At 35.3% G+C, this 26,653-nt stretch overlaps 2 protein-coding genes and 1 long non-coding RNA gene across 4 annotated transcripts in view; 2 read left to right on the top strand and 1 right to left on the bottom strand.

The window, feature by feature from the left end:
- Positions 1 to 18,537, top strand: part of ABCC6 (ABC transporter C family member 6) — a 28,455-nt gene extending 9,918 nt beyond the window's left edge. For both annotated transcript variants that reach the window (XM_069287697.1, XM_004244484.5), the window contains exons 9-28: positions 201 to 257; positions 1,230 to 1,295; positions 1,773 to 1,847; positions 2,473 to 2,580; positions 4,535 to 4,669; positions 6,064 to 6,170; positions 6,260 to 6,353; positions 6,824 to 6,991; positions 7,906 to 8,046; positions 9,262 to 9,462; positions 9,575 to 9,673; positions 9,811 to 9,963; positions 10,136 to 10,521; positions 11,506 to 11,686; positions 11,761 to 12,084; positions 12,556 to 13,312; positions 14,553 to 14,674; positions 16,677 to 16,922; positions 17,103 to 17,523; positions 18,161 to 18,537. In XM_069287697.1, coding sequence (XP_069143798.1) covers positions 201 to 257; positions 1,230 to 1,295; positions 1,773 to 1,847; positions 2,473 to 2,580; positions 4,535 to 4,669; positions 6,064 to 6,170; positions 6,260 to 6,353; positions 6,824 to 6,991; positions 7,906 to 8,046; positions 9,262 to 9,462; positions 9,575 to 9,673; positions 9,811 to 9,963; positions 10,136 to 10,521; positions 11,506 to 11,686; positions 11,761 to 12,084; positions 12,556 to 13,312; positions 14,553 to 14,674; positions 16,677 to 16,922; positions 17,103 to 17,523; positions 18,161 to 18,270 — 3,951 coding nt within the window. In that variant the 3' untranslated portion in view covers positions 18,271 to 18,537. The remainder of the gene's footprint in view (positions 1 to 200; positions 258 to 1,229; positions 1,296 to 1,772; positions 1,848 to 2,472; positions 2,581 to 4,534; positions 4,670 to 6,063; positions 6,171 to 6,259; positions 6,354 to 6,823; positions 6,992 to 7,905; positions 8,047 to 9,261; positions 9,463 to 9,574; positions 9,674 to 9,810; positions 9,964 to 10,135; positions 10,522 to 11,505; positions 11,687 to 11,760; positions 12,085 to 12,555; positions 13,313 to 14,552; positions 14,675 to 16,676; positions 16,923 to 17,102; positions 17,524 to 18,160) is intronic.
- A 596-nt stretch (positions 18,538 to 19,133) lies between these two features.
- LOC101253401 (phototropic-responsive NPH3 family protein NPY1) lies at positions 19,134 to 25,787 on the bottom strand. Its single transcript, XM_004244483.5, has 4 exons — positions 24,622 to 25,787; positions 22,127 to 22,196; positions 20,431 to 21,600; positions 19,134 to 19,789 (listed from the first exon to the last, which is right to left on the bottom strand). Exons 1-4 carry the CDS (start codon positions 24,681 to 24,683, stop codon positions 19,244 to 19,246), a joined length of 1,848 nt encoding a protein of 615 aa, XP_004244531.1. The 5' UTR covers positions 24,684 to 25,787; the 3' UTR covers positions 19,134 to 19,243.
- LOC138337623 (uncharacterized) lies at positions 19,776 to 19,984 on the top strand. The gene is made up of 2 exons (XR_011210974.1): positions 19,776 to 19,900; positions 19,935 to 19,984. It is a non-coding gene; the product is annotated as an uncharacterized lncRNA (long non-coding RNA).
- Positions 25,788 to 26,653: the final 866 nt, after the last annotated feature.

Raw genomic sequence — 26,653 nt, 5'->3', positions numbered from 1 at the left:
GCATAGAATATTATGTATTTTTAGATAATTTGACTTTGTAAACACCAACATCTGTTGTCTGACAAATTTATGTATTTATCTACTGGATGAACTATAGGCATACTGAAATCATGTTGAAGTTGCACTTGTTTTCTTGCTTTGTGAGTATTTTGTTGAAATACCAAATTTGTAACTTTTTGTTGTTTGTTTCCAACATGTAGATCGGCAATGATGCGTCCCAGTTCATTGGACCACTCATTCTAAACCAACTCTTACAGGTAAAAAACAATTGCACGTTCGGCAAATTGATAATTGTAAGGACTTTTAACCAGGCCCCTTTTGTGGCCTGAGAAAAAAGATGGTTTACCAATGTCTTTTAGTATCATATTTTATATTATATTACCTTTGGTGACAAGAGTAGTTGTAGATTGGTGATGAAGTTTTAGGAACTCCTAACAAGTTTTAGGTTCCATCTTAATTTAATCCTTTTATAGCTTCACCTTCAAAATTTTTTAGAATGATCTCCACCTAACTTATCATGTATTTGGCATTTGGAATGCAGCAGTAAGTATGGAGGTTGTGTGTATGACAAGAAAAGTGGGTTAAAGGCTGCAGTGTAGATAATAGGATTTGCAAAAAACACACATATTTTTAGTTAGTTTTCATGTATTTGGAGGCAAGTAGGGATGTAGTAAGGATATCTCTCTTTGTTTTGATCCTGCAGCAGCCTTGGCGCATTTATGGTTCCGTAATAGTTTTATTTGGAACTTTTGGAGAAGTTCTTAAGTGATTACCAACTTTCTAGAAGCCCGAGACTATCATGTCGTTATTGTTATTTTTATAGATCATTGTTGTCATTACCTCCTTTTTTGCTCTGGCTGGCTATAAATCTTATTTTATATGCTTATAAATGAATCTTATTGTTTACTCTTTGAATTGCGATTCATTTTGTTTGTACTTGATATGCATTGACGCGTCCTTGGTGTCAGGAACCAAGATGAATTAATATCTTCCCACAATGTGGTGATATTCTTCTTTATTGTTTACATTTCTCTGATGTGCATGATTAGGTCAACAAAGTCAATTGCCGTCATTATGTGAAATTAGATTATATAAGTGGTAGTTTTCGATACAAACAATGTCCATGCTCGACATGAGCATGTTTGTAAATGATCTGATTTATGATTTCAGTCTTGTTCTTTTAAAATTTTCTGACATCTAATCATAGTCCTTGTATCTCCATCCAACAGTCTATGCAACGAGGTGATCCAGCATGGATAGGCTACATCTATGCAGTCGCGATTTTTATTGGAGTGGTATGACTACTATACCAACCTGTGGATACTCCAAGATACTGGCTTATGCTCTATTTTGGTCTATCTGTATTCGACAATTTTTTTAAAAATTTCTTCAGACTGCTTGCATTGGACTTTACTCTGTAAAACCAAAACCTTATGCAGTGGAAACATCAAGCAATTTGGCATGCTTAAAGGTCCTAGTACCAGTGTTTGGTGAACCTATAGTCAGACTTGATGTGTAGCTGCCATATGTTTGTGGGCTTTTTGGTCTGATTTAAAAGAAATTATATAGCTGGAGGCTATATGTCTAAACTTCCTCCTCGCTAATGTTCTTTATTTCTTCCCTCTTTTTTACCTGCTGAGCGTGTGATTAGAGCACTTAGTTTTTCCCTTAAATAACTTTAGCTGACTCTCCTCCTCTCATGGCCTCTGGATGACGCTATTTCAGTATGTAACTGTGGTTCTGACACTATTTGAGTACAAATTTTCTTCTAGGTGGTTGGTGTTCTCTGTGAAGCACAGTATTTTCAGAATGTCATGCGTGTTGGATATCGCCTGAGATCTACTTTGGTAATTCAGATTCCTTCTACATTCTATAATCCCCTCTTCTTTGTTTTGCCTAGGTTACATCTAGAGGTGACATTGATTCTTGTATTTATGGATTATGCGACACAATTGGATATATCACCAATCTTCTTCGTCCTTCTTTATTTCCATTTTCTGTGCTCCCTTATATATGAAGTATAATTTCAAGTGATAGTATTTGTTATGATGCTTATTCTTTTTTCCTTTATGTTTTACCTGACATGCAAGGCTTGGATGTCAGATCTTTCTTATTTAGGAGCTATCAGGATTCGTAGGAAGCACCGGCTCCTGTACTTATAATTATGTTTTGGCCATAGTCCTTTATTTGAACTATGTTTTGCCCATAGTCACCTAACACAAAATAGACTGTAGTTATATGCTAATATTTGGCAACCAAGTAATTTATTTAAAGCCAATTTCTTTTTTGTCCAATTTTGGTACTCATTGCTTCTTGTAGACTCCTTATAATGTTAACAGCAGTATCTTTCTGTGTCCTTGCTAATATAGAATATAGAACTTATCAACTAGTTCCCATCTAATTCTAGAACTTCATAGATCATCGTTGATGAGCTTGTAGAAGGATCATGATAAAGTTCAATTGCTTTTGTAGATTGCAGCAGTTTTCCGGAAGTCTTTGAGGTTAACCCATGAAAGTCGGAAGAATTTTGCATCAGGAAAGATAACCAACTTGATGACAACAGATTCTGAAGCACTTCAGGCATGTTGGTTGTATTACTATTGATATTACTTGGTTCTGCAGTCTTTTACAAGTTGAATATTTGATGACATTACTTTCTAGCTGGATAAGAGATTGCTGATTTACTGAATTGGTTCTTATTGTATATGCCCATTTGTGAAACATGTTTGTACCATAAGACACATAACATCTTAGTTGCGTAGACTCTTCACTTTTGATGCCGCAGCGGCCCGTGTCGGATTTTCCAAATATACACTACTTTTGAAGAGTCCGAGCAACACAACATAACATCACTAAGAAAATGCATTAAAAAAATGCTTAAAGTATGCTAGAAGCCCCAACTTGTGGGATTACACTTGGTATGTCGTTTTCATGTAGAAAAATCAATTTACAGAAGTACAAAAAATTTATGACAATCAAACTAAATCCTTGGAAGTAATTTTGTTTTTCATCTCTCTATCAATATCACAATCATTGCAGGCATGAACCATTATGAATCAGATGCTATCCAAGAAAATTCAGAATCCTGAATGTATCACAATTGCGACTAGTTATTTGTGTCACAGGATATAATTGAATTTACGCAGTAAATACATAAGGTCATAAGATATGCGTCACTGGAGACTTGCATGGAAATGCATCTTAAGATACTGACTGCTTTGCTTGTGCTAGCTAGTATGTCTTTTGCTAGATCTCAGACTTGATGATAACTCTCCTTCGGGAGCACTGAAGGTTGACTGAATACATTGGCAGATGGAATAAATATCTAAGTTTTTCTTCCTCTATAAGATTACACTTTCGATGAGGTACACAATTTGACATGGTATAAAAGTACACAGTTTCTGGGTTCAAAGTTCAGTGCGTACCATTACATAAAATTTGCTTCCTTCGAAGTTAAAATTATTAAGATGAAATGGTACACCCATCTACTGAACACACTATTGTTACCATTTGATGCATTTGTGTACCACCAGTCAATAACTTTTCTTGCTTTTGTTTTTATGTAACTGAATCAGTCAATAAGATTCCTTGAAATAGAGCAAGTATCCAAAGTTCTAAAACAACTTTCACCAATTTCAACTTACAAAACAACCAATATCACTACTGTGGCTCCTATAGGAAACCACACTAATCACACCAAAATAGAGTCCCCAAAAAATATCCCTTGGCAACCATAGTATTCGTTCTTGTTTTCATTAATGAAGTAAAGAAATTTCATTGATGGCATCAAGAAGATGCAAAGTAAAAGAACAAAAGGATGCTAAATTATATAAAAAAAAAAGGTGTTGGCTCCAAAACATACTAGCTATAACTCTAGAGAGCTAACAAGATCCAAAAAGGTCTTGGGGCAATTTACAGGGGAGCGCTTGCACCAACTATAGAATAACAAAATACATGTCGACTTGAGTATTGGATTAGTAGGCTGTTCCTTTCTTCCCCTACTACTCAGAAAAATCATGCTGGAATCATATTCTAGATTTTCTTGATGGGTTTACCATAGAAAGTTCTAGTGTCTCTCGAGTGCATACACAACGTCAATAGTGTTGACTGTCTTCTGATGAGCATGCTCAATATAGGTAACAACATCATGAATCACATTCTCTAGAAAATTACTCACGCGTCTCTCCATAGACAATTCTACTGATATGCTTCATTCCTTCTCTATGAGCCAAAAGCCTAATGGACTACTTTGTGATACCTTGAGTGTTATCACGGAGGACCTTACAGTGTCATTTTTCTCTTCTATTTCCCAATCATTTCCTTTCTTTTCTACTATGCTACATGTTTTCTCAACCATGAATTTCTCTGAAATTGAAGCTTCTGGATCTCATAGGGTGTAAAGAGATGGCAGTGAACATCCTTGTTGAAGAGGATGCATATCCTATTAATTTCTCTGTGCCTAGACTAAAAAAAATCCGGTTTTAGATGTGATTGTTTTGCTGTGTTGACATTGGTGCATTTCTTATTTCTCCAGCAAATATGTCAGTCACTTCATACTATTTGGTCAGCTCCTCTTCGGATCGTTGTTGCGTTGGTTCTTCTTTACCAGCTATTGGGGGTTGCAGCTCTTATTGGTGCACTTCTGTTGGTTCTTATGTTTCCCATACAGGTAAGGAACTTTACTTTTCCTCTTCTCACGTTACAACATTTGAACAGTTGTCTTGAAGATATTTCCACTTTTTTCATTTTGTACCTGAATTTGGAGGATAATGCTTAGGAAGAGCACTTTCTAGTAACAAGAAGAAAAAGAGTTGTTTCTGTAATTAAAGGCAAATGCTTTTACACCCGAGTTCTTGCGGATCATGTGCTTATGCTTAATAGGATTATCCAAAATGGTTTTATTCAGTTGAAGGTTATCAAATATACTCCTTCCGTTTCAAAAAGAATGTCCCTATTTCCTTTTTAGTTTGTTTAAAAAAGAATGACCCCTTTCCTTTTTTGGCAACATTTTAACTTTAACTTTCCACGTAGCATGTTTATAACCACAAAATTAAATGGCATTCATTTGACATAACTTTAATTTAGAACCACAAGATTAAAAAGTCTCTTTATTTTCTTAAACTCCGTTCCAAGTCAAACTAGGCCATTCTTTTTGAAACGGAGGGGGTAATATAGTTATGTAATAGGGGAAACAGCCCATATAAGCTGTATAAAGATAATAGATAATTTTAGTCAACATGGGTCATTGTGAAAGTCATTTACCTGACTGGAATATGACATGTGTTCCAAAACTATGCGAGTAAATCATTTAAAGTAATGGTGGCTACTTTAAGGTACTGACGAATGTCTTAATGGCTAGAGTATCACTTGTGCCCAAGAAAACTGGTTTGATGCAATCCTTTACAGTAAAGGAGGAGGTTCAGATATGAGTGCTTGATGTTGAAGGTATTTAGTGAGAGACTGAGAGATAATGATGGATACAAGTAACAGGTCTATTTTCCATGTTGACTGGAATCAAAGGTGCTGATTGTAGGGTATTGATGGTTCTATGTTTGAAGTAAAGAATTTCGTATGCAGACGTAGAATATCCTTTAGCAGGACTTGTACCCTATTATATCAATTAACTTTTGTTTGAGCAGGACTTGTACCCTACTGTTTCCATTACCTGTAGTTTGAAAGTCTCGCCCATAATTTCACCGGTAAAGGATTCACCTGCCTTATATCGCTCAGAATGGATTGCATAAGTTGTGTAGCGAACTCTTTTTTGTTGGTGGAGTAGCTTGTAATTCAGGAACTACTGGATACATTTATCAAAGAAACTCTTAATTTACCTGATTAAAAAAAAGGACTGCATAGGATTTAGGTTAAAAACTATTTAATTCTTGTAAATTTAGTGTTCATTTTCTTTTTCTACTCGTTCCATTTTTTGTGTGCTTAGAGTATGCACAACTATTCTTGATATCCTCCATTCCCATGTCACAGGATTATCTTGCTATTTTCCTTTTCTTTTATGAGAAGTTCTCTTGCTATTGTCTTTAATGAAAAAACATTTGGGGTATGCAGACATTTGTTATAAGCAAGATGCAGAAACTGACGAAAGAAGGATTACAGCGAACAGACAAGAGAATTGGTCTCATGAATGAAGTATTGGCTGCAATGGACACAGTCAAGTATAGTTCATTCGCAGAAGCATGTTTGAAACCCCTAAATGTACTATCCAGTTCAATGATTTGTAACTGTAGTGATATGTATTTTTCAGATCTTATGCATGGGAGGATAGTTTCCAGTCCAAGGTTCAAGATGTTCGAAATGAGGAGCTGTCTTGGTATAGGAAAGCACAATTACTGGGAGCGGTATGTAATGAGACTTTTCTGTTTTTTTCAGAAAGGAAATATTATTGTTCCTTCTGTGGAGGTTAAGCAGAGTTGCAATATGTTTTTTTACTCCAAGAGTAAAGTTTGAATCAACTATACTGCCCCTCATTATGGCTCGGGCTCTTGAAAATTAACACCAGCTGCATTTTTGGTACTCCAAAAGTAGTCCCTTTTTTGGAGGACCCGACACAGATGCAGTAGCATTTTTGGAGTGTCGAGTAGCATCATGCCCCTAACCTAAGACCATATATTTACATGTTTATTTGTATACAAACGAAACTGTCTGAATGCAAACAGTTTGCTTCACCTTGGCACACAGCTGGTCTTTGCTGTCAGAAGAAAGGAATACCAATACTGCTATTAAAAAATTACTTAGCATTCTTGATTTCTCCTTCATTTTTTTCCTCTTGACCTGAGTCTGATATCTTCTTTGTTTTTATTTATTTCAGTTAAATAGCTTCATTCTGAACAGTATTCCTGTTGTGGTGATTGTCATTTCATTTGGCGTGTTCTCCCTGCTCGGAGGAGATCTAACACCAGCAAGGGCATTTACATCTCTATCGTTGTTCGCAGTGTTGCGTTTTCCTCTCTTCATGCTTCCTAATATAATAACACAGGTTCTCTTTGTCAAATGTTTTTCACATTCTGATTTGGGATAATTAATAGCATCACCGCCTTTTTCAATTATTGAAGAACTCTCAATTTGCTGGATCTGTTTTTGAAGAATCCCAGTTGTAGCATTTATTCTAGCCTGTTAGAAGACAGACTAATTGGTAGTTCATTCGTCGTGCTCGAGTATTGTTTCAGTTTCTATACAATCAAATGTCTCACCTAAAACCACCCCTCCCCGTGAAAATAAAGAAATAGGGGAAAATGAACAAATTTTTTGTCATTTCTAACCATTTTAATTTTAGGTCATAGCTAAAATTAGCTAGCAGTGATGTCATTATCAGATACTAATGTTATGTATTTAGGTGAATAATGTTTAGATGCCAGCTTGTCCTTTTGAAAACTCTCCACAATGGCAATAAATAACTTTTTTAATCACCAAAATATATTGTCGAATTGGCACTGATGTATTTACTTTTTTTTCTAACTTATCACCGAAAAGCTAGCTGGTGAAATGTCACCTTTAAGTTTCTGATTTAAAAATAAAAATAAAATATGCCTCCTTCTCATTCTTGCTTGACCTTTATCTATTCTGTAAAATTTGTTGATTATAACAATGCCAGTTTTTCTTTTTACTCAAGAATTGTTGTGGTGACAATATTTCGTATGCACTTCGTATCTCAAAGAGGAAAAGTTTTAAGCACTTCATTAATTCTATTGGGTTGTTCAATAATAGGGAAACAGTCAATGTATTTTGAAAAAAGAGGAACTAGCATTCTTTTTTTCCTTTTCCTCTTTTTTTCTCTTTGAACTTTCTCTTAAATTTTTTTACATGAACAAGGGAAAGCAGAATCTATGGGATTATCCTTCATTCAGCTGTTTGTTTAATTTACATAGTTCCACACGTGTTCTGCATTTTCAGGTTGTTAATGCAAACGTATCGTTGAAACGTCTAGAAGAGCTTCTCTTGGCTGAAGAGAGGATACTTCTTCCAAATCCACCTCTTGAGCCTGGACTTCCAGCAATTTCAATCAAGAATGGATGCTTTTCATGGGATTCAAAGGTCTGCAGATTAGTCCATGTCTTTTGTTGCCAGAAAAAAAATACACTTAGTTGCAAACAAAATTATTGTAGCCTTTAGCGGCCTCCTATGTTTTTTCACATAAACAGAAGTGGCTAAAGACATAAGATACACTGATCAGAAGGAAAAATAGAATAAAGTATAAGTAGATATACATTTGTTCATAAATAGGCACCTCCCTCTTTCCCCTTTTCTTGTTTTCTTCCTCTCTTTATGGAATCTGTTCATAGCTTCATATGAAAATTCTACTCTTCTCCGGAAAACTCACATATCTTGCATAATTGTTTTTGCTTTCCTGAAAGATCCTCTCCAAGTAATTTGATTCCTTTTTCAATAGTCAATACACTGTGACCTCAACTTTTACTTCCACAATCACAACTACTTGGTAGCGCATTATACATTGTTAATGAATTTGGTTCTTGTCATTATTTGGGGACTTGATACTGTAGCTCCTTGGAATTGATCTGGTATGCTGGGAAGTGATGTGGATGGAGTATGCTTGAACAAATAGCTTGTTGCTTTGTGATTTAGCCATGGTGTCCTAAGAGAATGATGCTATCTTGTACCACATTTAGTTAGGTGCAGGATATTTGTGCGAGGAATAAAGGAGAAAAGTGTTATTGAATTTGGCTGACTACATTATTTACCCAAAAAAAGTAAATGTGCTGACTACATTATTAAACTGAAACCTATTCATAACTACATTATGTTTTGTTTTTCCATGTAGGAAACTATATGCAGTCTTATTCCTATTCCACTTCTAACCTTACCCCTCAAGCTAGTGCATACAAGTCATATGTATTGAGCTTGTTATAGACGTAACTAATATGAGGAACAATGAGGGACTTGGTGAAAATATGTGCAAGTTGATCACCTGACTTCAAAAATTTCGTAACATCTCCTAAGAGTATCTTTTATCTGACAAAGTGACAATCAATTTCAATGTGTTTAGTCCTTTCATAAAATACTGGATTTGATGCAATATGAAGGGCCGTATGATTATTACACATAAGTCCCATCTGATTGATATCTCCAAATTTTAGTTCTTTGAGCAATTGTTTAATCCAAACTAGCTAACAACATGATATGTTCATTGCTCGATATATCGCTTCTGCTCTAGATCGTGATTCTGCATTCTGTTCCTTTTTTTGCTAACTTTTGAAATTAGTGGACTTACTGTTGTCTTGCAATGTGCAGGCAGAAAAACCAACATTGTCAAATATCAATTTGGATATCCCAGTCGGTAGTTTGGTAGCTATTGTTGGGGGCACTGGAGAAGGAAAGACATCGTTAATCTCGGCAATGCTTGGCGAGGTTCCTGCCATTACTGATTCAATGGTTGTCGTAAGAGGAACAGTTGCTTATGTACCACAAGTTTCATGGATTTTTAATGCAACAGTAGGTGCCCTGTTTAAGCGTAATATACATAGGCGTGAAGGTTATCTTATAGCTACTTTTGACTAAAGATTGCTATTGTATATCACATGAAGTGCATATTTACGTTCTACAGGTACGTGAAAATATACTGTTTGGTTCTGCAATTGATGCTGCAAGGTATGATAGGGCCATCGATGTGACCTCATTGCGGCATGACCTTGAATTGCTTCCTGTAAGCATACCTGCAAAAGTTATCTAATCAATATATTTTAGATAGTTATCTTCCTTCGATCTTTTTCTGTTTTTATTTTTCAATAAGGACAATCTTTCTCTACAGTGTTGCTCAACTTTTAATTGTGTTTGGTCTAGGGTGGTGATCTCACTGAAATTGGTGAACGGGGTGTCAATATTAGTGGAGGGCAGAAGCAACGAGTTTCCATGGCTAGGGCTGTTTATTCTGATTCTGATGTTTGCATATTTGATGACCCTTTAAGTGCTTTGGATGCTGATGTGGGCCGTCAGGTAAACATTTTACTTTGATGAAAACATGAGGGATCCAAAGCAAGATTATTTCACTTTTTGGTTTTGTTACATTTTCCTGATGAGAGTATGTTTCTGAAATGTTTTGATTATATAGTTTTGTGGAAACTGTAATTCCTATGTATAAACACTTGTTGTAATGTATGATTACCAGGTTTTTGAAAGGTGCATCAAGGGAGAACTGAAAGGAAAAACCAGAGTTTTAGTCACAAACCAGCTACACTTTCTTTCACAAGTGGACAAAATCATACTGGTGCATGATGGTATGGTGAAAGAGGAAGGAACCTTTGAATATCTCTCAAATAACGGGATACTATTTCAGAAACTGATGGAAAATGCGGGGAAAATGGAAGAGTATACAGAAGAGAAGGAAAATGATGACGATGACAATGCCAATGATAAATCTTCAAAACCTATTGTTAATGGTGAAACCAATGGGGTAGCTAAAGAAGATGGAAAAGGTAAGAAGGAAGGAAAATCTGTTCTTATCAAACAAGAGGAACGGGAAACTGGTGTAGTGAGCTCGAATGTTCTAATGAGGTAAGATCGATACTGGCTAAAGTTTATACAACCTTTTCAGTTTTCTACATAAATCTATGTGTGTGTGCGTATATATATGAGTGTGTACACACACACATATATAGAGAGAGAGGGGAAGGGGATTTCAGTTTGTGTGGAGGTAGCTAAACACCTTTCAATACTAAGACACTCGTGTAGAAAAGGTTTCACAGGCAAGCATTTCCGGTATTTATTATCTTGACTAATAAATTTGCTTAACGGTAGTTCCATATCCAATCTTTAAGTGAAAAACCTGGAGCTGTTGGGGTTTCTTTGGCATAAAATAGTTGTATTTAGGCTTAATACAAAGAGCTCTCATTTCTTTCTAGCCTGATATGATTTATGTGTCAAGAATGAGGACTACATGTTAAAGCTTTTGTCAAGTTTGAAGACGGTTTTTTTACATAACCATGGTGTCCGGGCCAGCTTGCATGCACTGGACTAATTTCATTGGACTAGTTTTCCTCTTTTTATTTTCTTGCGTTCTGCGTCTGCAAATTTCTAATTTCTCACGTCTTTAGCTCCTCTTTTTCCTTTTTGGGCTTGGGCAACTCTTTTTCCTTACGTTTCTTGATTCTCATTTTCTTATCTTTTATTTAAATTATCAAACATTTGCCTTTAAATGTGGATTATTACAGATAAAGCTACCTACTACCAGCAACAGTTACCTTGGTGACTTTGTACTCCCAAGGCTTATACAGATGAAAAAAATAACCTGATGTTTTTGTCTCCGCTAAGGTTTGAATCTAAGTCACTAAGTCAAAGAAATCTTCCCCAGAGAATTTTCTTTTAAACAGAAGTGCCCCTTGTTGCTTTCCTATTTTTATAGGGAGAATCAAACTAATTCTTCAAGTTAGAGTGAATTTTAAAGAAGTTACATTCTTTATTATACTTCAGCATTTTCCAAGCCTATTGTTTCACTTGCCTTTGTGTACTGATTTAGGTTGGCTTCAACTCATATTGCAGGTACAAAAATGCTTTGGGAGGTTCTTGGGTGGTTCTTGTTCTATTTATGTGCTATTTCTTGATAGAAGCTCTCCGTGTTGGGAGTAGCACATGGTTAAGTTTTTGGACTGACCAAAGTAGTTCAACGAGATATAGTGCTGGCTTCTACAATCTGATTTATTCACTTTTGTCTCTTGGTCAAGTATGTAATCATTAGCTCTTAGCTTTTGTCTGTCTCTGTTTTCTTCCTACTGATTCAAGATATTTGCATATCAGGTTATGGTAACTCTGATGAATTCATTTTGGCTGATCACATCAAGTCTTTATGCCGCCAAGATGTTGCATGATGCTATGCTTAATTCTATTTTAAGAGCTCCAATGGTCTTCTTTCACACAAATCCACTTGGGAGGATTATCAACAGGTTTGCCAAGGATATAGGGGACATCGATAGAAGTGTTGCACCCTTTGTAAGCATGTTCCTGGGCCAGGTGTTTCAGCTTATCTCAACATTTGTCCTAATTGGTATAGTGAGTACCATGTCTTTATGGGCAATAATGCCGTTGTTGGTCCTTTTCTACGGAGCCTATTTATATTATCAGGTATGTGGAAAACTAATACTCTTTATCTTTTATCTTTCATGTTTCTGAGATGTAATTTCAAATGTTTTATAATAATGTCTCCAGTATGCTCATGCATTCATTTTATTGAGATCTAAGCATGAGGTTACTCTTTTTGAATAAAAAGTAGCAATTCTCATTCCTCAGGATGCATCACACATACTTTGTCCATAATTTCGTTTAATTATATTGCCCATACTATTTGAATAAAGTTGCACCCTGACATGTCCTGTTCATGTTATGTGCCATATTTGAGTCCTCTAGTGGAGGGTAGTGAAAATAATCTTGGTTAATGAAAAGGGATATGTTACCTTAACTTTTGTCTGGCTGATTGCAATTGGTGGATGGATTTACTTCAATTAAGCCGTCCCTTTGGTTTTTCCACTTTGATGTTTGGCCCTTTTCTATTATAATTCTACTTATTATTTGCTCAAAACAACCTGTAACTTGCAGAGCACTGCTCGTGAGGTGAAGCGTCTGGATTCCATCTCCAGGTCTCCTGTATATGCACAATTTGGTGAAGCGCTAAATGGTCTTGCAACTATTCGTGCATATAAAGCTTATGATCGAATGGCCAATATCAATGGTAAGTCAGTGGATAACAATATCAGGTTTACACTTGTGAACATGAGTGGAAATCGATGGCTTGCGATCCGTCTGGAGACTGTAGGGGGTCTTATGATATGGCTTACCGCAACATTTGCTGTGATGCAGAATGGAAGGGCAGAAAACCAGGAGGCCTTTGCCTCAACAATGGGTTTGCTTCTCAGTTATGCCCTTAATATCACAAGCTTGTTAACTGCTGTACTGAGACTTGCAAGTTTGGCTGAGAACAGCTTAAATGCTGTCGAGCGAGTTGGAACGTATATAGAGTTACCATCAGAAGGTCCATCCATAATTGAGGGCAGTCGTCCTCCTCCTGGATGGCCTTCAGCAGGATCCATTCAATTTGAGAACGTTGTCTTACGTTACAGGCCCGAACTTCCTCCTGTTCTGCATGGTATATCCTTCACAATTTCTCCGAGTGACAAAGTCGGAGTAGTTGGCAGGACTGGAGCTGGAAAATCTAGCATGTTTAATGCTTTGTTCCGACTTGTTGAGCTTGAAAGAGGAAGGATATTAATAGATGATTATGATGTTTCAAAGTTTGGACTTACAGATCTACGGAAGGTTCTTGGTATTATACCGCAAGCACCAGTTTTGTTCTCAGGTATTATTTTGTATTTGTTTTCTCTCTCCAATTTTCTGTGGATGGAGGTTTGTCTTTATATCATTATCTTTATAGTTCAAATCAAGTTGCATGAAGATAATCATGCACATGTGATTCTGCTATTGGGGTGGACACACTTGTTACTGAGCTGTGAACAAACTTCTAGAGATTAAAACACTGGCGACTTCTAGGAAGTATATTGTCAACCTTCCACATTCTGTCTGTTTCCCGTCTGACTTGAGATCTATCTTGATCCACAAAGTCCATGGACATTGTCAAATGTTTTTGGACTCTTATGGTCTTGGACAATCCGCCCCTCATGAGCTAGCTTTTGGGGTACGAGTTAGGTCCAAGATCCATTTAACACTATGTACATTTACTGCTGATTTTTTTCTAAGATGAATCTCCCCGTCATTTCTGTGACATTTCTCCTGGAAACTCTTGCGTAATTTCTTGTAAATGGCTGCTGTTATAATAATAGAAGAGATAGCGTCCTCCTACTTTGTTCCCCTCAAAGCAAAAAGCTTTTAGAATTTACAAAGAGCTGCTGACAATGCTGAGTCACGTCTCTCTTGCCTACTTAATATACTGTGTGTTCTTAAATCACATTCTATCTTAGCCACAAGTGAACTCTATATAAATCTGAATTGTTCTCTTTCCTCTGATTTTCGCTGATAAATCAGTCACTCTTTTACTGGTCTTTTACTTGATGGTGCATATGATCATAATAAGAGAGATTAATAATTTAGAAACCAAAAGACCACAGCTCTCGTATATATTTGTTTATTTGCACAATTTCTAGTCCTATGCTAGAAGAGCTTAGTACCTTGCATATACTTGGCTTATTTGTAATCAACATGACTGGAGCATGAGAGGGAAAAGAGCTGCTGGGACCGGGAGATAGAAGAAATAAGTAGGGGGGGGGGGAGAATGGAAGAAACTTCTAATGGTCGCTTGTAGCTGCTTCTTTTTTTACCCGTTATATCGTTGGCTCCTTTGGACAGTTAACAGAGAATATTAAATGAAAAATCTCCAGGACAAATCTATAAGAAATTTAAATGGGTGAATGCTAAAAATAACTATAGGAATATATGCTACTAACAAAATTCTTCAAGTTGGTCTGCATGTAACTTAAATAAAATATGTTCCTCGTTGTCAGTGTTGGCCTGAATTGACTAACAACCTATTGAACTACCATTAAGCATCTTCTATCTCAACAATCCTCATGGTTTTTGCCCAGGGACCGTGAGATTTAATCTTGATCCATTCAATGAGCACAATGATGCTGACCTCTGGGAGTCTCTAGAACGTGCGCACCTAAAGGACGTTATCAGGAGGAACTCTTTGGGTCTTGATGCGGAGGTTTGTTCTTGTTGATTTACTTATTTATAAGTTTGCTACAATTGATAGTTTGCATTCTATGCAGAAAATTCATTTAGTTCTAACCAGTTTTCGTTCTCGAAATCATTACTAAGTAGATTTTTTAAGTGAGAAGAGATTATTTTATTTACATGAGAAGAAGTGCAGTAGGCGAAATACATCATTTCATTTAAATAAGTATTAGAATAGGATTAGGAACAAGAACAGTGTATACAATCTTATTTAGAATAGGAATAAGAATAGTATATGAAATCCGACTTGGTTGGAAAAGTATTGTAATGTAGTGTCTATAGATAGGATCAGTATTAGAATAGGAATAGGAACAAGAATAGTGTATACAATCCTATTTAGAATAGGAATAAGAATAGTATATGGAATTCGACTTGCTTGGAAAAGGATTGTAATGTAGTGTCTATAGATAGGATTTCAAAGTGCTAATGTAGATACATTGTTCAATTATATTTTTTTTCAATATTTCTCACATGGTATCAGAGCTTTTGCTGCCAGCGGGTGGTTGTGACACATATTATGCCGCCCGTCTGGCTAATGGTTATGTTAATAAAAGTAGGACCGGTGATATATGCATGAACCCATCTTACCGTAAATCTCTCTTACCCACAAAGGTAGGGGTAAAGTATGCATACATTTTACCGTTTCGTGACCCCACTCGTGGGATTACACTGGGTATGTTGTTGTAGCCTGTAGGATCTTTTGCCCATTAGAGGTAACGACAACAATTTTAGATCAAATTGCTACCTGTGCATAGATCATGTATAAATGGAACTTCTATTGATAAGATGCTTTTTGCCTAGATTCATGTTTATATTCTGTAATAATGCAGTTGCTTACCAGAATGTTATTAGCTACTTGTGGTTTGAAACACAACTAAAAGCTAGTAATATATAATTTTAGGATTCATAGACTAGATCAAAGGTACTACTAGTCTTACTACCTCCGATCAAACTTACCTAACACTTGAGTATTTTAAATGTCTCAAATTTTTTTGACACAGTTTACCAATAATATTACTTACATAACTTTCCTATCTTACTAGAATTCAGATTCATTTAGTTATTCAAATTTTGAACTTCAATGTGATGTTTTCTCTATCATTTTGGACGACTACTTTTATATTTTTTTCCTAATACCACTAGCATAATATATAAATCAGCATAAAATTTAAACTTCACGCGCTCTTAATTACCCATCATATAATTTTAAACTTCACGTGCTGTTAAATACCTGTGATATAATTTTAAACTTAATGCGCTATAAAATACCCATTATATAAAATGAAACAATGGAATTGATTTTAAAAATACGAAACAGTGGTACAAAATTTGGCGATGTACGTCTATTTGAACTCTTTTAAGTGAACTTTGTTGAATAAAATGAAATAATATAGGGGCAGTATCATGAACAAAGGATGAAGACTACAATTCAAAAGAACAACTTGTGTAACACATGGAAAAAAACAACCTTTCCATTTTATGATAGAGTCAACTTGCTTTAAACTTAAGAGCCAGATCTCGACTAAGAAAAAGTGTATTATATGTGGTGATATCATTGGATGTACTCGGGCTATTACTTTTCAAAGAGGAGAAATGAAAGTTCTATTGGTTATGCTATATCCAAATGCACTATGTTACAAGGTTACCAGCCTCAAAAAAAAAAGCACTAATTACAACATACAAAGCACGTTTTAAATTGTTATGTTTTGCTAGAAAGAAAACCTATGCACCTATTTTTTGTAAAAGTAGCTTTTTGCATATCTAACTAACAGTGACTGTTCGGATTAACTAGATAGCTTAGAGGCTCAAGTCTTTGTATTAGTATATATTTAAAAGTGAATATTTTGTTGCTTCTATGTTACTGTTCATCAAAAAAATATTTTGTTACTTCTATTCTCCGACTTTCTATTTCTAGCATCCTTGTCAATCAAATTTCATCTATAGCTAACAGAAAATTACTTTGATGTATCAAGGTCTCGGAAGCCGGAGAAAATTTCAGTGTTGGACAAAGACAGCTTTTAAGTCTTGCTAGAGCATTGCTTCGCCGGTCAAAGATTCTTGTTCTTGATGAAGCAACTGCTGCTGTTGATGTTAGAACTGATGCTCTTATTCAGAAAACCATACGCGAAGAATTTAAGTCATGCACCATGCTCATTATTGCTCACCGTTTGAACACTATCATAGACTGTGACAGAATTCTTCTGCTTGATTCTGGTCAGGTAGAGTGCTTGCCTCTAGTCCCCTGGTCATGTACTCACTGTAATAACAAGTCATGCTGGATTGCACTTCTGAAGATCCTCTTGTGGACTCTAAATATACTGAAGAGGAATTGAGTTTTTCTTTTTGTTCCTTCTTTTATGTGGGTTATCTTAATCTACCTGTTGTGTCTCTCGGTTCAGGTACTTGAATATGATACTCCGGAAGTATTATTAGAAAAGGAGGAAAGTGCTTTTTCTAGGATGGTTCAGAGTACAGGAGCTGCAAATGCTGAATACTTACGAAGCTTAGTCATAGGAGGGGGAGAGGGAAACAGTGTAGTGAAGGATAAACAGCTAGATGGGAAAAGGAGGTGGCTTGCCTCTTCACGTTGGAGTGCTGCAGCACAGTATGCAATATCTTTTACACTTTCTTCATCCCAAAATGACCTAGTGAATTCAGAAATTGTGGACGAGGATAATATCCTGAAGAAAACAAAGAATGCTGTAATCACTCTGCAGGGAGTATTAGAGGGTAAGCATGACAAAGAAATCGAAGAGACCCTGGAGCAGTACCAGGTTTCCAGAGACAGATGGTGGTCTTCATTTTACAGGATGGTTGAAGGTAAAGACTAATCCAAATTAACGTAGTCAAAAGCAAAAATATTGCTTTCATAGTCATCTTCTTTGAGCATTATAGACCGTATTAATGGACAAGATTTAGACAACAGGTTGACTGACACATGAGCCCTAGTCTAACAAAGAAATACGATGTACATAGATAAAATGATCAACTTTACCCACTGTTCTTTGCCACCATTTTTTTTTAAATTTGGCTTTAGATATCCTATAATTGAAATCTTCTGGATTGACTAATCTGGATCCATGTCAGTTAGGGCTCACTACAAGGAGGTAGAGTGCTCCCAACCAGGAGTCTCTCGATTTGTAGTGCTCAAACTTGAGACGTTTGGTTAAGAATGTCAGGGTTGAGCCCATCAAGTTAGCCTGGAACCCTAAAACTTCCAGGGAGTATAGATTTATATCTAAAATCCTATTAAAATCTCGACAAATGTCAAAACCGATCCCATAATTTTTTAACAGTACAATTAATTTAGTGCAAAGTTGAACTGATTAAGTTAGCCTGGATTTGCCTCTGCTGGCTTTTTAAGGAAGCAGTGCTGTTAGTATACTGACCCCATGTTGTAATGATTGATCAAATATATATGTTATATTTATGCTTCTTGGATTTTTACATTTTTCAGGTCTCTCGGTGATGAGTAAGCTGACTCGCAAGAGATTTCATCCAGAATATCGTGCAGAAGATCCTAACATTGAAGAAAGAACAATTCACTGGGATCGCGCTGAGATGTAGAAGCCTTTCAGTCTGTACCGGATTATGGAATGGTAGTTCTTTTACTTGTTGACATGATACATGGATAATTACTGTGCCCTTTTAACACAGTTGTAACATTGTTATATTATCCCATAAAATTTTATAGCTATGCCTCTTCTGAAAATGATGAGGACCAGATTTTGATTGTAAAATTTCAAAGGAGAAATGTGATTGTTTATGCAACTATCACAGATCACTAAAATATCTTGAAAATGGCTTTTTGTTATAAGAGATTTCTTGGTTCTATGATGCATTGCTTAAACAATTTGTTTTTGGATACTATTACAACTTGTCATCTTTCTTGAGTTGACCGTCTATCGGAAACAATCCTTCAGGTAAGATCTGTGTACACTCTATTACCCTAGAACCCCACTTTTTGGATTTAACTAGATGTCCTTTTATTGTTTACATTGTATCATATGTTACTATCTGCGCGAATGACATACAGATCAAGAAATGGTATAAATCAGTGATGGTGTATGATAATTTCATACCTATGCTTTTTTTAAAGTATATTGTAATTAATTGCACAATATATCCTTAATTAGAGGAAAAAGATTCTTAATTAGAGTTTAATTTGTAGGAAATTTGAAAAGAAAGCATTTCACTTTTAGTAGGAAATAGTATTTCAAACAAAAACTAAATGATATGCTTATTAACTATTACTCTCTTTCTTCCCTTTTAAGTGCATTTCAAAAAAAAAAAAATTGTTTTAACCACAAGGTTAAAAGTACATAATATTACCCATTTCGCGTACCTTTAATTTCAAATCACAAGATTCAAAAATCTTTCATATTAACTTCTTACGCTTTGTGTCAAATCAAAACATGGAGGGAGTGCTATGATGATTAAACACCTTAACTATTTCAACAAAGTCAACCACTTTTTACACAAATTTGATTCTTACACACATGGATGAATCTAAAAGACTACATGAATCTACATGAATTTCTTATGATATGGAATTCCTCCTATTTCTTGAAGATGCACAAGATGACTTCATTTCTCCTTGAATAATCCTTAAAGTTGGACTCTGAGAACTACCAGATGTCTCAGAGCTCCGGTTTTCGCCGTTACCAGACACCTTACCAATAAACAGCTTGTCAAATATTCTCCTTGATCTTGATGGCATCAACTGTGGTCCACTACTTCTGTTCTTGCTACCTTTCTTTACCAGTTTCATGTTCTTCTGTGGATCTTCACCTTTTATCTTTATTTCACTCGATGACTTCGATACATTCTGCTTCTCTGGTAATGTTTTTTGCCAATATTCCTTTTCAGTCATCCTAGAGGAATCTACAGCATCAGTATTTCTGTGATTTAAGGTCTGTACTCCAGCAGCTGCTCTAATTTGCTCAAAGAACAGGACTTGAACGACTGTCCGGAGAGGCAGACGTTCGTTTTGTGCAGCATGCATAGATGCATCCATTGTTAATTTCCTGACATCCATGAGACCACATAAATGTTTTTTCTCAGCTTTTGTCAAGCTTGAGTGTTCCTGCAGTGAAGACCAACAGTTTTAGTATATTTTAAGACCATAAGCTTTTAAAATGGAGCGAAAACAAACCATGAGGAATCATATATAGTTGATCTCAATTTGCTTGAGAAGGTGGGGTGTACGCAGTCTACCCCACCTTGTGAAGGTAGAGAGGTTGTTTTTGATAGACCATCAACATAAGTGAAGCATATAGAATGTAATGGAAAAAAGAAAAGTAGAAGCCACAAATAATATGATGAGCGAAGCAAATAATACAACACGTAGGGTCATGTTCTCAGTAAGAGAAACTAAACGGTACTCGACTACCTACTAACCTTCTACCCTAATCCTCAACCTCCATATCCTCCTATTTTGGGTCATGTTCTCAGTAAACTGTAGGTGTGTCATGTGTTGTCTTTAATCACCTCTCTCCAATAATTCTTCGGTCTACCTCTACCTTTCCTAAAATTCACCATAGCCAACCTCACACCTCCTCACTAAGGCATCTATGCAGGTTCTATATATGGGATTGAAGCAATGGTAACACAAAGTGCTGTTTAGATTCAATTGATTGGTATATATCTACTGAAGACTTGGGCGACCACATTTAAATTGAGGACTTGCAAAACTTATGATATAAAAGGAAAAAGTGAATAAGGAACCTGCAGATAGATATCGATTGCCTCATATAATGCATCATGGATTGGTCTTGCTGAGTCTGGAATTGATTGCAACAGTTCAATGAAAATAGAGAGACTGACATTTGGATCACGAGCAATTTCTGCAAGATAGCCATCAATTAATTTACCGACTTTCAACCATGATGCATGCCCCAAGATAAAATCATTGGTGCTTTTCGGGGGAATGTTCTTATCCCTACTACTTCTTTCACGAGCCATGAATCGATTCACAAGGCACTTCACTAGTTCAACATCATAGACAGTAGCTTGGGGAGACCTTGCTGGAATCAAAAGATCGTTGACGGAAGCCTCATCCAGCTTTAAGCTGATACTTTTTACAAGTTCATCCCTTGATGAATCATCTGCCCCGACAAGAATAGCGACTTTCAGTAACTTAAGCAAGAAACAACACGAACAAGTAACACCTTTGTCATAAGGCAATAAGCAGATTATAGTTTCTAACAACGACTTGTTCCTTCTGCTATGAGCTTCAGATACCAAAGCCTCAATAGAATTAGGCAGCCATCTCATGGCATAAGTTCTTAGTGCCTCGCCAATAACACTACCATCCATTCTTCCTTTGGATTTAACGGCAACCATAACTCGTTTGTAAAGATCTATCTCAAGTTCACATATATCTTCTACCCACCAGTCCTTAGGCACGGATTCAAGTTTTCCAGGGAATTTCATCCCAACTTCTGTGATCTTATCTGAGACTGCCACTTTTCTGTTGTACGTGTAGGACCATGTAATACTTGAAGGATCCATTGACGTTTTGGATGCAATAGAATCTATACATCTACCTACCACCTTCAGATCTTCAGACCATGGTCGAAGAGACTTGGTGGTTTGTAGAACAATAATTGAATCTTTCCAGCTGCGGAAAACACTGGAATTAAGGAATACCTCGATTTTAAAGATAAGGTTTCCTCGGTCAACTTCTTCCGCCATCTCAAGGTACTCAGCTGCACAACGTGCAGCAACAACATTGTATGGATTGAGGGTCACTGTCATTCCATAGCAAAATTTGGCGCAAATCTCAAAAGCTCTAGGTCCACCAGGAAAATCAACTAACTGAATTACATCAGAATTCTCTTCATTTGCTTTTGAAACAAGCTTTTGCAGCTTGTTGCTCATGGACAACAGAGGAAACTGGAAAACCAAATCAGTATAAACTGTAAATCAGATACTGATAAGCCTCAGATGGGAAAGAAGTACATATAGTTCTCCACATGAGAGTAAAAGTAACAGTTGGCAACTGGAGCCAAACTGTTACCCAATTACATTTTTGTTTATAAATATTTGGAGATAACTTGCTATGTCAAGAACAACCTCACAAACAAGTCTATCGGATGTACAAGGAGAGATTTGGGAAATTTCAGAATTAACTAAGTCTAAAGGCCAGTTCACAAAGAAAAGATGAATTTGGATAACATGGAAAATTCATCAAACTAGATTTCTCTTTCTTCTATACAGTAATTTAGTTTCCACATACAATCTTTGATCATTATACCTAGTTCAAATTCATTGAGGAACAGAAGCAATCAAGTACTGTTCGTTTACTTTTCTAAACTCAAATGAATGTCACTGAAGAACGACAAGAATAAAGTACTATTTGCTTAGTGAAATGTATCGGAAAACTATAGTATTTTATCCTTTGCATAAATGGTCAAGTTACCTTGTGAAGATAAAATATTACTTCACCAACAATGATGGTAACATCTGTAGCCAGCTCAGATGACACGTATCTGCATCAATAGATCAAAAATCATTTTCTACTTAATAATGTGATTAGAGTATAGCAAGTAACTCAAATGAATAACATAATATTTTCCCTACACAAGGAAGAACAGAAAATAAAGTGCATGTAATCTCTCAGTGATACTTTATTTAGCTACTAATAGACTAATAGTGTCCTCTTTTTTGGTTAAAATTTCGCTACTTATATCTATACGGCAAAACATATACAACAAAACAAAATTTTCCTGCCAGTAGTTAAGTATACAGGAAGTAAAATAAAATCTTTTTTTGAAGAGAAAGAATGAGAGATCCATGTGGTAAGACAGCTTTTCCTTTAACTTCTAAGTAATGTACAACTGAAGTTCCTTCAATATAAGTAGATAGTAATACTCTCATCATCATTTGCAAATACCAGAACAATGTATATAAAATTTATTACACTTCAACCGCAGCATAAGTTAAAATGTAAAATACAATTCGCTTAAACTAAAGTTCCATCAACGGTGAGTTGGTGACAAACTTGAGTTAGTGTTAGACAAAGAGTTGGAAACAAATAGATGAAACCTTAGAGGCTGACAAGAAGCACACTATAGAAACAGAGCCAGCTAAATGCTTGTATGGAAACTAATAGTGCTTCTACTGTGAAACATTTACTTGCGAAATGTATCTATGGAAATCCAAGTTCAAGTTGTGACCATGTTCCATTCAATTTGACTTCTGTGCACTAACAGTGTATAATTTTGTTACGCCACCAGATTAAGGTTGACTTATAGCAACAGGAAACTATCTATAGTAATTTAGTAGCATAAAGGATCAATCAAATGACTTGTTATAACAGGATTAAAGTGCATTGACAGTGTAAAACTCATTTATGCTGTCAGTTAGCACAAGATAAATCCATTTCCATTTTGATTCCAGTGTTTCGCCTAGTCAAGGGACAAGAATTTCCATCAACATAAACAGTTAAAAACTGAGAACTTTCACCTACCTAGCTAGCTAATTCATGATATATGTTAGAAAATATTAACCTAAATAGCCGTTCACCCGACTGATTAAACTAAAAATAGCTGGCAAATGTACAATTGTTTTAATCAAAAGATAGTTCAGTCGTTTATGTCAAATAGTAGGTATAGTAATTGATGTTACAAGATGTAAACATAATTTAGATGATCAAATAATTGGAGATCAATGACCCCACTAAGGCCATTTTTCTATGAGTAGTAAATATTGGACCACCTACCAATCAAACGCAGAAAGTAGATTGACACCACTTTTTGAATGTCCTCATGCAAGCCACCATCAAAATTCTTTAAAGGTAACAAGAAACTTTAAAATAGGCACATAAAGGGGGACACCAAAACAAAAAATAAACAAAAATTGCCTGCTTTTTTCAAGATCAAAAAGTGTAGTTGGATTATAAAATTAGAATCTTTGTACTCACAACTTCTAACTTATTTATTAAAAAAACAAACAATAATATACCCAATGTAGTCCCACAAAACGGGGTCCGGCAAGTAGAGTGTATGCAAAATCTACCCCTACTTCAGAGTTATCGAGGCTGTTTCCAATAGACCTCGCGACTCAAGAAAAACAGTCCAAGTAAAGAAGTAACGGAAGTACTAGGAAAGACGAATAATAACATAATAATACGATAATCGAGGTTCCAAGGAATCAACATATAGTCACAAACTCGAAGGACAAGAAATTATAGGAGCCATACTACGACTACTAATATGAATGGACAGCCAGACAATGTACTGCTTCTTAGAAAAAGAAACTCCTTTTTTTTAATAGCTGTCTCCATTTTTTGTAAAGCAATCTCCAAGATTGTTCTGTACATGTGCACAAGAAGTGGAAGACACACTGCATAAGCTAAGGTGCTCATATCCAAATAAGTGAAGAAAGATTAAAGAAAAAAACAGATTTTTTTTTCCTTTACAAAAATTAAAATAGGAAAATTATAAATTTAAAAAATAGTACGGAAAAAGGGTTACCTTCCTGTCATGCATAATACATACTCCATGTTCATGCTGCTAACATTTCTTAATTAAGGTTACTAATCACACTATTAATGAATAACTAAATAAATTTATTAGATGACCCTAGAGTAAATATTACTCCTACTTTATAATTTGTTTTCTGATTTTGACTTAAAACGAAATTCAAGAAAAGTAACAATACTTTTAAATCTCACAGATTAAACTAATAATACTTATAATATATCAAAATGTTCTTTAATCTCGTACTAAACTTGATCCTCACCCGACTCTACTCGTGGGAATACACAAAGTAAAAGTTAAACTATAGAGAGGCAAAAAAGATCCTGCAAATTGTATGAAGAAGAAGAAGGATACACAACAAGAAAAACACAAAAATTAAAGGAACATTTGCAAACAAAACAAGAAAGTAACAGTAAACCATACAACATAGTACCTTACACCTTTTCCTTGATCTTGAAATGTATCTGGTTTTGATCCCAACTTCATGAACTTCATCTTCTTCTTTTTTTCACTCAAGAAAAAAAATCAAAACCTCTGCTTAAAAACTCCAACTTTTAGAACAATACAACAGTCATAGACACAATCACACAACTAAAACTAACCCAAAAAAACACACCAAAATCTCTGCTTAAAGACTCAAACTTTAGTACAAATACAACACAACTAACTAACTAAACCAAGAAAACCCAAACCTCTGCTTCAAGACTCAAACTTTAGAACAATACAACAGACATACACACAATTACACAACTAACTAACCCAAGAAAACCAAAAATTCTGCTTAAAGACTCAAACTTTAGCACAAGTAAACAGTCATACAACACAACAAACAACAAACTAACCCAAGAAACCAAACTCACAACTTCTGGGGTTAACTGAAATTCACAGACACAAGAGATAAAACAAGTAAAGATTCCATTATTATCACTCAAAGAAGAATATTACCAGTGAAGAAGCATCCTAAACTCCAATACAAACAGAAAGAAACAAAAGAAGAAAAAAACACCAGACTAACAGAGCATAATCTTGATTTTGCTTTTGCTCCCACCCCCACCTCGACCCTCGAGCCAAAACACCAAAATTTCAATACCCATAATCCCTTTATAAACTCCCATTAACACTAAACCACAAAATACTCAACTTTGAACAAACCCCACATGCAGAAAAAAAGAAGAAAAATTGGTTGGTTCAGTCTTAAATTTGTAGCCGCCTTTGAATTAACTATTTCACCTAAAAATTTCTTCTTCTTTTTTTAACTATACAAAGAACTAAGACACTAATTTCAAAGATTTCTGCAGCTTTTTTCTCTCTGTGTATAGATATACATAATGAGGTGTCTCTCTGTATACTGAATACACTGATGAAATTGTCGTTCAAAATCTTGGGAAAATAGCACGAGAGAAAGAGATAATATGAGAGAGAAAATGTCAGAAGAGAGGGAAGAAAAAAGTGTATTGGTTTGTAGACTGTGTAAGACACAACCACAGCCTGGTTGGAGAGAATGATGCAGCAACAAAGGAGGAGATTTTGTATAACTTTTTTTATTTTTAATCAAAAGTCTCGAGTCTTATTTTTTTGAAAAATAAAATTGCATTTGTTAGTTAGTCTTTAAGCCTCTATGTGAAACTTTTTAATGTGATTCGAATTTAGTTAATTTGAATACAGTGCAAATTTTAGCTATAGCGATCTTTGTAGCGATTGATTGGTTCGTGCTTTGTGGATCGTCATTAGTATTCATTTTTTATTCAAAGTCGATTTGAGATCTAATTCAAATTCTAGAAATGTATTAGATGCACTTTATACTTATACTATCGAGTTTTGAAAAATTCTTTGTTGTTTTTGTTCGTTTGTAGTTTGATTTTCCTTTGAGAGTCTCGTATGTGTTTTGAGTCTTAATTCAGCTTACGCACCGTTTTAAAGTTTTCGGGTTGTGTCTTGTAATGACCTCAATTTTTGGGTCGTGATAAATTGGTTTTAAAAATAAGAAAAAAGTAACAGATTTACTTCCGAACTATCATAAATGATATGTAAATACTTTTTATCGTACTTTTGGGATATTAATACCGCTTGGTCCAAAAATTAGAGCATATATCTTTTTATAAACACAAATATAAATACAAAAAGACCAAAATAAATACAAAAAACATAAATATTCAATAACATCATCAATAGATCCTAATGATCATTATTTAATCATAGATATCAATTCATTTCAATAGACTCAAACTAGCATATAAAAACAACAAATGTATATTTTTTTTAAAAATATATAGACTCCCTAAATTAAGGAAAATCATTTTCCACATGCTAGGTCAAAAATTTTCAAATCCAAATCCTCAAACACAATTAAATCACAAATTAAATTAACTTTTTACAAAGGGATAATGCACCAGTACGCCTTCAACCTATGCCCGAAATCTCAGAGACACACTTATACTATATTAAGGTCTATTACTCCCTTGAAC

Source organism: Solanum lycopersicum, chromosome 8 (assembly GCF_036512215.1).
Source record: "Solanum lycopersicum chromosome 8, SLM_r2.1".
NCBI lineage: Eukaryota > Viridiplantae > Streptophyta > Magnoliopsida > Solanales > Solanaceae > Solanum > Solanum lycopersicum.
Note: the sequence above shows the minus strand (reverse complement) of the source record. Positions and strands in the feature narration are given on the sequence as shown.